The sequence below is a fragment of the Acinonyx jubatus genome, chromosome X (assembly GCF_027475565.1).
Source record: "Acinonyx jubatus isolate Ajub_Pintada_27869175 chromosome X, VMU_Ajub_asm_v1.0, whole genome shotgun sequence".
NCBI lineage: Eukaryota > Metazoa > Chordata > Mammalia > Carnivora > Felidae > Acinonyx > Acinonyx jubatus.
Window position 1 is genome coordinate 27,298,583 of NC_069389.1, and position 12,001 is coordinate 27,310,583.

At 37.5% G+C, this 12,001-nt stretch overlaps 1 protein-coding gene across 16 annotated transcripts in view; it reads right to left on the reverse strand.

The window, feature by feature from the left end:
* DMD (dystrophin) overlaps nucleotides 1–12,001 on the reverse strand; it is a 2,092,562-nt gene that overhangs the window by 1,053,999 nt on the left and 1,026,562 nt on the right. For all 16 annotated transcript variants that reach the window (XM_053201917.1, XM_053201921.1, XM_053201923.1 and 13 more), the window contains one exon: nucleotides 8,946–9,093. In XM_053201917.1, the coding sequence (XP_053057892.1) occupies nucleotides 8,946–9,093 (148 nt within the window). The remainder of the gene's footprint in view (nucleotides 1–8,945; nucleotides 9,094–12,001) is intronic.

The following is a 12,001-nucleotide window of genomic DNA, read 5'->3' on the forward strand; positions in this document are numbered from 1 at the left end:
AAAACTTTATTTACAAAAACAGGTAGCCGGAAGGATTTGGCCCCACAAGTTTGCTCTTAAGAATTTAATATTCCTAGGGCCAATATTAAGTGTGATATATATTGTATTAAAATCCACTTCATTGCAAGTACTCTGAGAGATATCAAAGGTGAGATAATTACTTCTAACAAAAACCAGTTCAATATTCCACATGAAGTCCTGGAGTTTATGGTAGCATATTTGTCCATTGTTTCAGTGTCTCTGAAATATTCCCCCAGTGAGTCTAAGTAAAATGAAAGTCTGAACGTGGACAAAGAAGGGATGAAAACTTGAAGGACGACAGAGTTATAAACTAAAATTATCTACTGAAAAAATGGTGAACCAATAAAGCTTTAAGGGGAACATGCTACTATATAGATACGTGTTCATCTCTGATGTATCTATTTTTCTTTTCCCCATACCCCTGAATCTTTCCTCTCTATCAGTAGTGATCAGAATGACGTAGTACAAATTAATTGCCAGTAAAGTTCTGTCAATTATAGCCTCACAAACGAATTTTAGAATTTGTTATTATGATGTTTGCCAATAATCCTGGTCTCTGGTTTGTACCTATAATTTGGTTCTATAGTAGGAACATTTACCATTCTTATGACTAGATACCTGCTATTGAGCTTGATGAATAGTTCATCCTGAACCATCTCATCTGTGAACAGGCCTCTTGTACTATAATTTGTCAATTTCATCATTTTTCAAAATTTCACAACTTACGTGAGAACATTTTCTCACTCTCTCTATGCCTTCCTCATAGCTAGCTCTTTCCTTGGGCTGCCTTTCACAACGCTGCTCTTTCCTGGTTCTCCAAGTCATGTTTTCTCAGTTGAATTCGGGAATCATGGAAGTGTGACCGAGGAGTGTCAAAAAGGACCAGAGTACACAAACAACTTCTGTAGAAAAAAGCACTCCCATTTCCCCTAGGCTAGTTTTATGGCTATCTGGTGTGTTTACACAGTTCCATGTGTTTCCACCTCAGTCTTAATATGCTACAATCATGAGGCTGTTAGCTTGCTAAAGGAAATGGGTTTCTTTGCCAACTCTGTATCCCTAGCAGCAAGCAAAGCCTTCCACTCGGTAGGCTCACACTAAATGTTTGTTGAGTGGATTCAGTTATTTATGATATGGTCAATGAGTAAGAGAATGGAGCCATCATATTGTTAAACTTTCGGCAAATATGAAAAAATCTCAAAGAATCTGTTCAAAGAAGAGGACAGGGCAGCTCACTATAAGGTAGAAGTTCTTGGATATACGATGGAGCAAAAATGGAAGGAAGGATAAGTTTGGAAATAGTCTGCCTAAGGAATAATATGATGAATACAGAATTCTTTCATTTATTTCATTATTCGTTATATGAGTGTTATATGTTCTATACACGAAGAGATTTTTCTAAGTTTCAAGTATCCATCTGTGACCAAGAAAGACAAAGTCCCTGCAAGGTTTACATTTTAGTTTCAAATATAGATAATAAATATGCAAACATATATTGCAATTTCAGCAATTGACAGTATTACGAAGAAAGTGTGCACGCATGTGTGTGTGTGAGAGAGAGGGAGGGAGGGAGAGAGAGGGAGAGAGAGACAAATTTCTTTAAGACAGGAGAAGTGACCAAAGGCATGTCTGAGAAAAATCATTACAGCACAGATGTATATAAATAAAGGGAAGTGTACAAAAATCCTGAGACGGAGCGGGGACAGGGCACAGTGCAAGACAACTGGAAGCTAGGGTAGAACCCTCAAGCAAAGAGAAAAGCAAATTTAATCATAGGAACAAGAATTAGGAGAAAGGGTAAGAAGTTATGTGAGAAGAAACAGCAAGAAGAACGTTCTCATTGCAAACTTTGGCACTTCATGAAAATTACTTATATTAGCATTAATGTTATGCTTCATCAAATAATAATTTCAAATTCGCATCGCTTCTCTGTTGATGTGAGCTGTTTTTTTTTTTTTCAATTTGGAATTTGCAATTAGCATGCTTCACTTTTTATTTGTCGATTCTTACCCTCTTGATAATTTCTGACTCAGAATGTTTTTCATGCATTTTAAGCAGTTCTTTACTGCTCTGGTCATTACAGTAAGTTATAGTTTTGGTTCTTGCTTCTTCCCGATAATGTGTGGCAATCTGTCATCTCCTTAAACACGCCATGCCGGACAACAAGAACAAGCCATTGGAATTATCCAATTAATTTAATATACTTATTTTATGAAAGACACATTTGATAGGCAACACTTTAGAGCCCCTCTCTGAATTTCTGCACGGTGCCAAACTCCCAATAAATCTGTTATTTACTACTTCCGAAAAGACGCATAGGAGCCAAGAAGTTGTGGAGGAGTTTCTAAGCAGCAATAAAAGGCTAACAATATTTACGTAAGAATCGAGGGCCCAACTGTTTAACTGTATTGAGACTGAATTCTCCTGCCACTACCAGCTAATAACATTGAAAAGTTCACTTCAAGATGTATTCCCGTGCTTCTACAACGCTGCAATCCTAAAGCAAGCAACGAGAGACAGATTCTCTTAGCAGTAAATTTTCATGCTTATTTTCTTAATGTTAGTGTGTGTCCTCTAGTCACAGAAACGGACACTCCCAAACAAAACTTTATTACTGCTGGGGAAATATAAATGCCAGCAATAGTATAAATTTCTTAACATTGGGGTCCCAATGAAGGGCAACAGATGGCAGAAATTTTTACTCAAGTCATTCTTCCATCAAAGTTTCTATCAGCAGTTGAGTCCCAGCAGTGCGGCTATTAAGAAGCCGTCCAACTCACCAGCCAGCTGGTGAAATCAGCCCTGTAAAAGCCGACTGTATGGAAAGCATACTTGTATTCAATTTGGCCTTTTACACCATATGCCTTTTTCTAGATAGCCTTTGATTTAATCCCTATGCATTCAGAGTCATTTATCTCCTATAAAGTCATTGGAGGGAGCAGATTACCAGTTAGGTATTAAAGTACCTGCAAAGAAAAATACCAAAACTCACTCTATAGGAGACAGTGTCAGGGACCCATGCACATCCATTCAGCTCTCTCTCTGGGCAAGCCAATGGCTTTCAATAATGACACCTGCTGCTGGAGGCCTTTGTGGGCTGCAAACTGGGTGAGAAGAATTAGAAACCCTGGGTACTTCCTTTATGAGGAAGAAAGCATTTTCACAGACTCACTTGTCTCAAACTTTTGGGCAGGAGCTACCTAAGTCCAATGTGCTCTGTGAATCTAAACTTAGTAAGATTTGGGTCCTTTAAAAAGTACTTCTCTCCATCACAAATAGCCAAGGTAAGGCAGAGCTGAAGAGGAGCTAAACTTAGCCTCTTAGATTCTTCTTTTTTGCCTTCTCTCCCCAACTCCAAGACACAGAGCCTGTTTTCTCCATTTATTGTCTCCTCCGAGAGATCACAGGGATGTTCTCATGCTATAGCTACACGGTTTATAAGTAATTTTCTATCTTCATGCAGGTTTCCAATTTGAGAAAAGGCAAAGTATATTCTGCGTAACTGGGACGTAAGTTTAGACTAAGTATTTGAGATTTGATGGTGAACATGAACATTCCAACATGGCATATCTAATCCATGTTGACTGTATCCTGAATCACAGTCAATTAAGTTGTATCATCATGTTACAAAATAAACAGTTTTAACTGAATTTCTTTACAGCAATATATGTGTGTGTGTGTGTGTGTGTGTGTGTGTGTGTGTGTGTGTGTGTGTAGTACACGTACAATATAATATATATTATGGAGGAGTAAAACACAGTAACATTGAACGATATACCAGAAAATTAATTAACTTAACATTAAAAAGATGATGCTTTGCCTAAGAACAGCAGTTAATTCGTGTCAAAATAACACACTGCTGTTTTTCACACCTATGTTTGCTTAACATTTGTCACTTTAAAGCCTAAAAACTTTCATCTAAACAATCCCTCTTCTGTTTACTTCTTAAGCTGGATTTTAAACGGCATTTCTTAAGATTTCAAGGTTTCTTGCTTGCTCATGGCAACAATCTTTAGAAGGTGCTGTTAGTTTTTATTTAGTCATGTGTTAATGGGAATTTGTTTTTCTTTTCCCACCTTTTAGCTATTATGAACAGTGCTCCTGTGAGCATTCATCTACAAGTTTTTGTTTGAACACATGTTTTCAAATCCAGCAGTGAAATTGCTGGGTCCTGTGGAAATTTTCTGTTTAATTTATTGAGTAACTGCAAACTGCTTTCCAGAGCTGAAATATGGTCCACAGAGCAGCACTACTCCAAAGAACAAACAGGCTCCATTTCCATTAACAGCAAGAATATTCCAGTTTTTAAAATATTCGATCTAATGGCGATTTTGATCATTTCTACTGTAAACCTCAAGAATTTTCAACCCCATTAAATAACAGTCCATGTTTTAAAACTTACTTCTTTTTACTCTGGAATAACCTGTAAAGCTAAATGTTAGGACACATCATGATTTCCATTTTTCCTTTTTCATTCAAGGTACTTCCTGGTGCACCAATTCACGGTTACTATAGGAGTTCGTGTTATTTTCATAACTCTCTTTCCTGGTGTTCAGCTCTCCCTTTGAAAACCCCCATTAACATTTCTTCTTGCTCTAAAATGGGTAGGCAGAAGTATCAGCTATCTGAGGAGGATGTGCTTGGCTGGACTAGAATTTTCCTCGATTCCTAATCCAAGAGCTGTCCTTTGAGAAAATGTCATAATTCATTAAAAAAAAACAAGGTTTAGTGAAATTGCCAGGTTGTTCAATCTGCATTTCCGACGTCTGGGGACAGTAATTAAGTGAATACATTTGTGTTTTTATAGATATAGGCTAAGCACTTATGAAGTTATAATAATATCTTTCATTTTAATGAGTAATTATGTTGGGGAGAATGCAATTCTAAGTGCTATATGCAGATTGCACTTTTATTCCTATTTAAGAGAAGAGACAGCAGAGGCATGGAGAGACTTAAGACACTTTTCTAAGATTCTGCAGCTATTAAGCTAAAGGAATTAGGATTTGAGCCCACACTTTCTGAATGTGCCTTCCAACCTCTTAGCCAATCTTCAAAACTTTTATCAGAGCCTACCTAATGTGGCATGTCAATATTTTTGTGGGTAATATAACTTTGCACATGCATTCAGTTACTGCTTGTGGCATGAATATATAAGAGGAGGCACAAGTAATTGAGTGAATGTATTAACAAGTGAGTTTTTAGTGGCATATAACATAATTGATATATTCTCATGAAAAACATGTAATTTTTCTACGGTGGCATAAAGAAATTTTTGGAATATCTTGAAAAACATGGATTCATATATTTAATTGTATTAACTTGTCACAGAGAAAAACATCATTGAGTTGCACAGAACCAGACCATCTTTCTGGTGTTGGCAGTCATTTTATTTTGAATGACAACACCAAGAGTCAGTAGGACACTGATCTTTTTTTTTTTTTAAGTGAATGAGTGAAATAAAATGCAGTTTGATAGAAATATATAAACGCTTACAACATTGTACAATCTTTTTATTTTATTTCATATCTAGACGTGATACTGTTGCTAAACCTTCTATATATGAGGCTTTAAATCCCCATGTACCGCTGTATATATCTGTTTAGTATATGGGCTGCTTGGTTGATTTTCCTCAAAGCAACCATTACTGGCCCATGCCAACAAATCTCTCTGCTACTAACAGGCACCATCAACATTCTGTTTCCTAAAATAATTTCTAAGCAAAAATTTAAACTCTTTCTCTTAATTGTTATTCCTCAGTTGATAATGATTACGGCCAAGATAGCTGAAATTATCAGAGCTTCTGTGTGTCCTACTAACGGTGGTGCCTTACAGAGTCTTTCTGGACTCTTTTTCTGAGACTTACCAGAATGGAAGGATAACCCCAGGCATCTTATGTATGTGCATGTGCATGATCTTGGAGCTTTCTAAACACCAGGGGAAAAAACACCTTAACTTTTTAAAGGACTTGCAATATCATTCACAGTTTCTTAGCTAAAAGGACTTTTCCCTGGACATCCAGAATTCCCTTCCATATTTCATGTATAAATGGAGTCAAAAACAGTCTAAATAAAATAGTCATTTAAAAAAAGTCCTCCAGTTAAGGGAAAGAGTTTTTAAAAGATGTTTATACATTTCAGTTAAACCACACTGTCAAGAACTGGGGATCTTAAGACACTCTTAAAGCATTTACCAGCATTACACAGTTGCAAGAGTATATAGAAGTAAATGTACTAAAAGATCTTATGACATCAATTAGCAGCTTCTAGCCAAGCTGGAGTAACAGGCAACAGATTTAACTTACTGGCTAAAAGCTTGATAAAATGGACAGAATGTATGAAGTGATGGCTGTGAAGCCATTATTTATCAGGCAATGACAGATACAGATCTTTGAGAAATTAGAGACAAATGACGTGAGTCTACATTTGCTCCAGGTTACTGTCGGAAGAGAAATCAAGGCTGTGACAAAGGATAAGAAACCATCACAAAGCTAGGAGGGCTCCCTGAGTTGATGAGACAAAGCTGGGACTCCTTGGAGTGCAAGGTGGCTACGGGTCACAGGGCAGAGTACCAAATAGGAGATAGATGCACAGAGAGAGAACACTGGAGACCTAGAGAGTTCCTTTCCAGTCTACAGCTGAATCCTGATCAGCTGGCACATGTGAGGAAACTACACATGACTAGGGAGAGAGCTACACAAAAAGATTAAAGTAACAGTCACCAGAGCTCACAAATGGCTGGAATAGTGCCTGCTCCTGCCAGCCACAGTAGAAAACTTCATCATTCACAGGGCATCAGAGACCGTACTCAGAGGGGTTTTGTTTCAGTAGTGGGTCACTGGACTTAGGCTGCTCCGCTCAAAACTCACAAAGTCTAAAAGAGAGGTGCTCAAAAGATCAAATTGTTTCCAATAAACTAACTGTGTCCCAGAACAAAGGTCGAGAATCTTTACCTGCGCAAAAATATGAAGCACTCAACAAGTTAAAATTCACATCTGGCATCCAGTGAAAATTACCAGTCATCCAAAGAAGCGGGGAAATAACACCCATAATGAAGAGAAAAATTAATTGAAATTAACCCAAAATAGACACAGATGATACAATTACAAGGCAAGGACATTTTAACAGTTGTTATAATTGTATTCCACATTTTCAAAAAGGTAGAGGAAAGAGTGATAAGTTGAGTAGAGACATGAAAGATGTAACAAGACCCAAATCATACTTTGACAATGTGTTGAATCACACAAAACAATAATGTCTGCGGTTGAAAAGGTACACTAGATGGGATTAACCACAGATTAGACATAGCAAAAGATTCGATGGTCAATTTGACAATATAAATCATGTAAAACGAATTACACAGGAAAAAAGACCGAAAATAAAAAGGAACCGAACCTAAAAACTAACGCCTTAAAAATTCTACATTTGAGGGAAATTAAAAACCCATATTTTCCAAGAAGCTTAAGAGGCCTCAAGAACAAGAAACATGAAGAAAATTATACCAAGGCGCATCATAAACCAATTTCTCGATTTCCAAAAGCACTCCCTAATCAGCCTTCCATATGCTAATCGCCATCTCAGAGGGGGCTTCCCCAAAGATGCTGACCTGAAATATGTACCAAAATCCATATCCAAACAACCACTCCCTGAGGAGTAGAATGGAAGTATACACACACTTGTGCATTGCTTTATTTTTTATAGTGAGTGTATATATTTTTAAATAATAAAACCAGATTAAAATATATAACTACTTGTATAGGGTATCTCTGGCAATGGCAAGAAGTTTAACATCTCCTCAATGGCACCTTTGTGACACATATTTTAGAGACCTAGGGATGCTGCAGGAGCTCAAAGTTTACTTAAGTGCTATTACAAAACGTATTTTCTGTATGATGGCAGATTGGAAAGCCGTGCCTTTCTTCTATCTCTAATGCCAATGCTGATGTATATACAAGTTTGATATACATATAATTACAAAAGACTTTAAAATTATTCATGCCATATGTTTACATTGCCTACATATGAGTAAGTGCTTGCAAGCTTACTTTATTAATATCAAAAGGTATTTTTGCCATGCAAAAAAACTATTTGAGAATAGAGAACTGTAAATTTGAATATGACACTGCTTTTATGAATCCAGCCACAATTCAAATCTGCTTGACTGAAAACTGGTACATGAACAATTTGAGCTAAAACAGTTGCAAAAAGTACTTAAGACTTGGTGTAATAAACTCAGCATATCTTGTACCTAAACTATATATTTTATAACCTAAGTTATAACCTCTAAAATCTAATTTATCTTTATTTGCACACTCAAAAGACACAGCAACTTGAAAATAAACTATACGCTGGTTATAATCCATATGTTGCGTTTCCATTAACATAAGCCATAAAAAAGTCAATAAGTACCCCCAATTAACTCTGCATTGTTTTGGCCTCTGGACTATCTCAGAAGGCATTTTGTCAATAGAATATATACAAATATTGCTACATCACCACAGCTGTCCCTAGGGAAACAGAACTATACTTTTATCATGATGGATATTTCCAGAACTACATTATTGCTAAGTCTACCACAGGTTCTCCTCCTGGACAGGATTCAACATAAGGCAAAAACACAAACTACCCCAAAGCCACAGGACACCCTGCTGCAAGATGCTTCCCTGTATCACAGATTCAATTATACTTTGCAGTTCATCAGATAAGCCAGTTATACCTAGGCTAACTCTCACCTTGAGACAAGTAGTCCACAGCACAGTCTCCCAACATGGTCATTACAATGATGCTCTGTATGTGTAGTGATCACAACAAAAGTCAGGAATTGTACATTGCCGTCATCCTTCACAGCCTGAGCTTAAAGCAGCTAAAAAGTTGTGATATTGTGGTGAAGATAAACACAGTTTGAAAAAAGAGGCCTCAAAACCTTACCTTAAGACACCATTTGTATTTGGCATGTTCCCAATTCTCAGGAATCTGTGTCTTTTTGAGAAACTGTTCAGCTTCTGTTAGCCATTGATTAAGTATCTTCATATCATAATGAAACCGCCGCCACTTTTCCACAGATCTGTCAAATCGCCTAGAGGCAAAAATATGGATCAAGTAAAATAAATAGATTATACCAATTATATGGACATAGCATGTATGTTTTGCTACATTGGCAAGGATATTATTTTGATCGGTTCTCACATTTGTAGATTTCAGTTTCATTTAACAGAGGTAAATGATACTGAATAAAAAAGGATGAATTAAAATAAAAGGCTATAAATTTTCCCTTCAAAATCAAACACATTTCTTGACTGAAACAAAGCTAAAAACAACAATTATGGAGTATTAACATTTTCTTCCCTATTAGCATATTTAATTTGTAAAAAAAAAAAAAAGTTCCAGGAATTTAAAAAGTATATTAGCATCTAATAAGTATTTCAAAGATAGAAAGAGGGTCAATGTCAACATATGTTTTGAGTCAAAATCAAATTATCTCATGAAGCCTACAAATTTGGTATTACTTCTGATCTGAAAGAGTTTATTCATTAAGGTCCTCAAGCATCCAAGATGACAGATGTAACTTACACCGTCAGATCAGATATAAGCAACCAACTAACTCATAGACTCATCTAAACCAGGTGATGAGTGTCGTCTTCCTTTAATGTTGCTTTATTGCATCTGCTAACATTTTCACCTGGAATGGTGAAAGAACTTAGTGTAAGGTATTGTGTTATTATCCCACGAGAAAAGAATATTAAGAAGGAAGTATTTGGTCATGTTCCAGTCACAGAAGTGACTGAGGCAGAAATGAGTCAGGGCTGTATGTTTATCCTAAGACAGTTGCACATAAGAACCATGAGTATCTTTTCAGGTGGGATCCTGATACTCATATTTTTAAAAGCACCCCAATTATCCGAATGTACAGTCAAGGTGAAAAATACTCTGCAAAGTAAGTTTTAAAGTCTTATGGGGCTTATGAACTAGTGGGTCTCCTGGGGCCTGTCCAAAAAGGTATTTGCTGTCATGAAACCAAAACCATCCTGAAGAATTCTTGGCTGTGGGGCTGCCTCAGAGTCGAATAAGCCTGTAGAAGTTCTAGGAAGTCTACACTTAAAGTTTCAATGGGTTCTAATTTTGAATATCTCAACATCTTTTCAGATCTGTACCTCCATTTAGGAACTATAAATTATTTTAGAACTGAGATAATACCCCAACTCCCTCTTGTTTTTATTGGGAAGAGAACGGAATTAAGATTTCTTAACGGTTATTATAAGCCAGGCAGCGGGCCCTGAGTTTTTACTTATTCTTGGATTCCTGCAGCACCCCTGCACTGCAACAATTATTGTTCCCATTTTCTACCAGAGAAAAGTGAGAGGCTGCACAGCCTGCCAAAAAGTAAACAGAGTAAGATGCCAGAAAGGGGATTCTAACTCGGATCTCCCTGGCTTCCATCATGCCCTTCACGGTCTGCCAGTTTCTTTCGTGGGATTTCCTTTTTTCAGGATGAAGTCTTACCAGTTGAATAATTCAAAGAGATACTTGTAGGATTTTTGTTTCTTTTTATCTTCTTTATTGTCTTCCAAATATTTAATAATGCATCTACAGCTACATTGCATTTTATCAGATACCACATTTAATGATGAACTGTTTGTTACGTTAAAAATATCTAAAACAGTATCTTGTTAGCATTAAAAAGTCAGCCAATGGTAGCCAAAAGGGGTAATCTGTAACTCTAGCTAGTTTAAAGGAATGAATTCTGCCTTTCATAATTAAGGGCTTTCTAGAGTTGCTCAAATATGGTATATCCATCAACCTCAAAATGACGTTGGAAATATTTTGCATGTTTAATCATTATTTTGTTTTCTTATATTTTTGGCTCTGTCTAATACACAATAAATGACTTAAGGATACACCATAGGCATTTATTTCCTTTAACAGAAAAGTGTACACTGCATCCGTCTTCTAGACACATCACTACAGTCAAAGTTGTGGTTAAAAGAGAATCTAAAAAGCCATGAGACATAGTTGGTACTGTCCCATCTTGGTGAGACTATAGTTGACTTCGACTTTCACCGTATAGTTTTCCATGTTGTTAAGTGTTTCTACAACGTGCACTTCATACTTTGATACTCAGAAAAATGCAGTAACTTCCAAGAATTTCAAAAGGCAGGTTCACACGCTCACGACTACCGCCTGCAACACTCTTCCCACTACCAGAGCCCGAGAAACAGGCGGAAGCTAACCAACGCACACAGGAGTTGACATCTAGTCACAATTTACCATTCTACCTCTATAGCAGCCATCGGTCTCCCTCCTACTTTGCTTTGCTTCCCCCTACCCCACCACCAAAATCAGCCTCTTGCCGACTCTTTTCAGCGATGGGCAGGCGGCTGTTCTCCCACGTGTCCTCTAAATACCAACTTTTCATTCTAGGCTGCTTCCCAGAGGTGTCCCTCCACCCATCACCGCGCTGGAGACGACCACCTTCTACTAGGTTCCGCAAAGCCTCCTCCCCTTCCAAGCCCTGTTCCTTTCCAGAGATCATCTTGCCTCCAAGATTCTCACAAGAAGAAAACCCTAAGGGCCCATAGATCCTAATGATCACAGTATTCCTGGCTCTGCAAGGCACAGCCAGAGGTAGGAAGAAAAGGGAAACGGGCTGTGGGCCCCTGCTCATAGTCTTACAGCCTTGTTCCAGACCCACAAAAAATGAGACAGGATGGACTTGTCAGCCACACAGGGCTCTCTGTGGTTCCCCAGGCCCTGCTGCTGCCTCAGGCCTGTATGCCGTTGTACATCAGTACCTTATTCTTGAAACGCCGTCTTTCCCCCTCGCTCCCTTTCCCCCCAACTTCTGCAACCCAAACTTTTGCATTAAAAGACTTGGTTTGAACTACTAACACTGTCACTTTGCAAACATCTAAATCTAGAGTATTCATTATGGCCTGCACGCGCTAAAACTTTGAAAACTGCAAAGTTGATTTAATTTTATTGTTAAA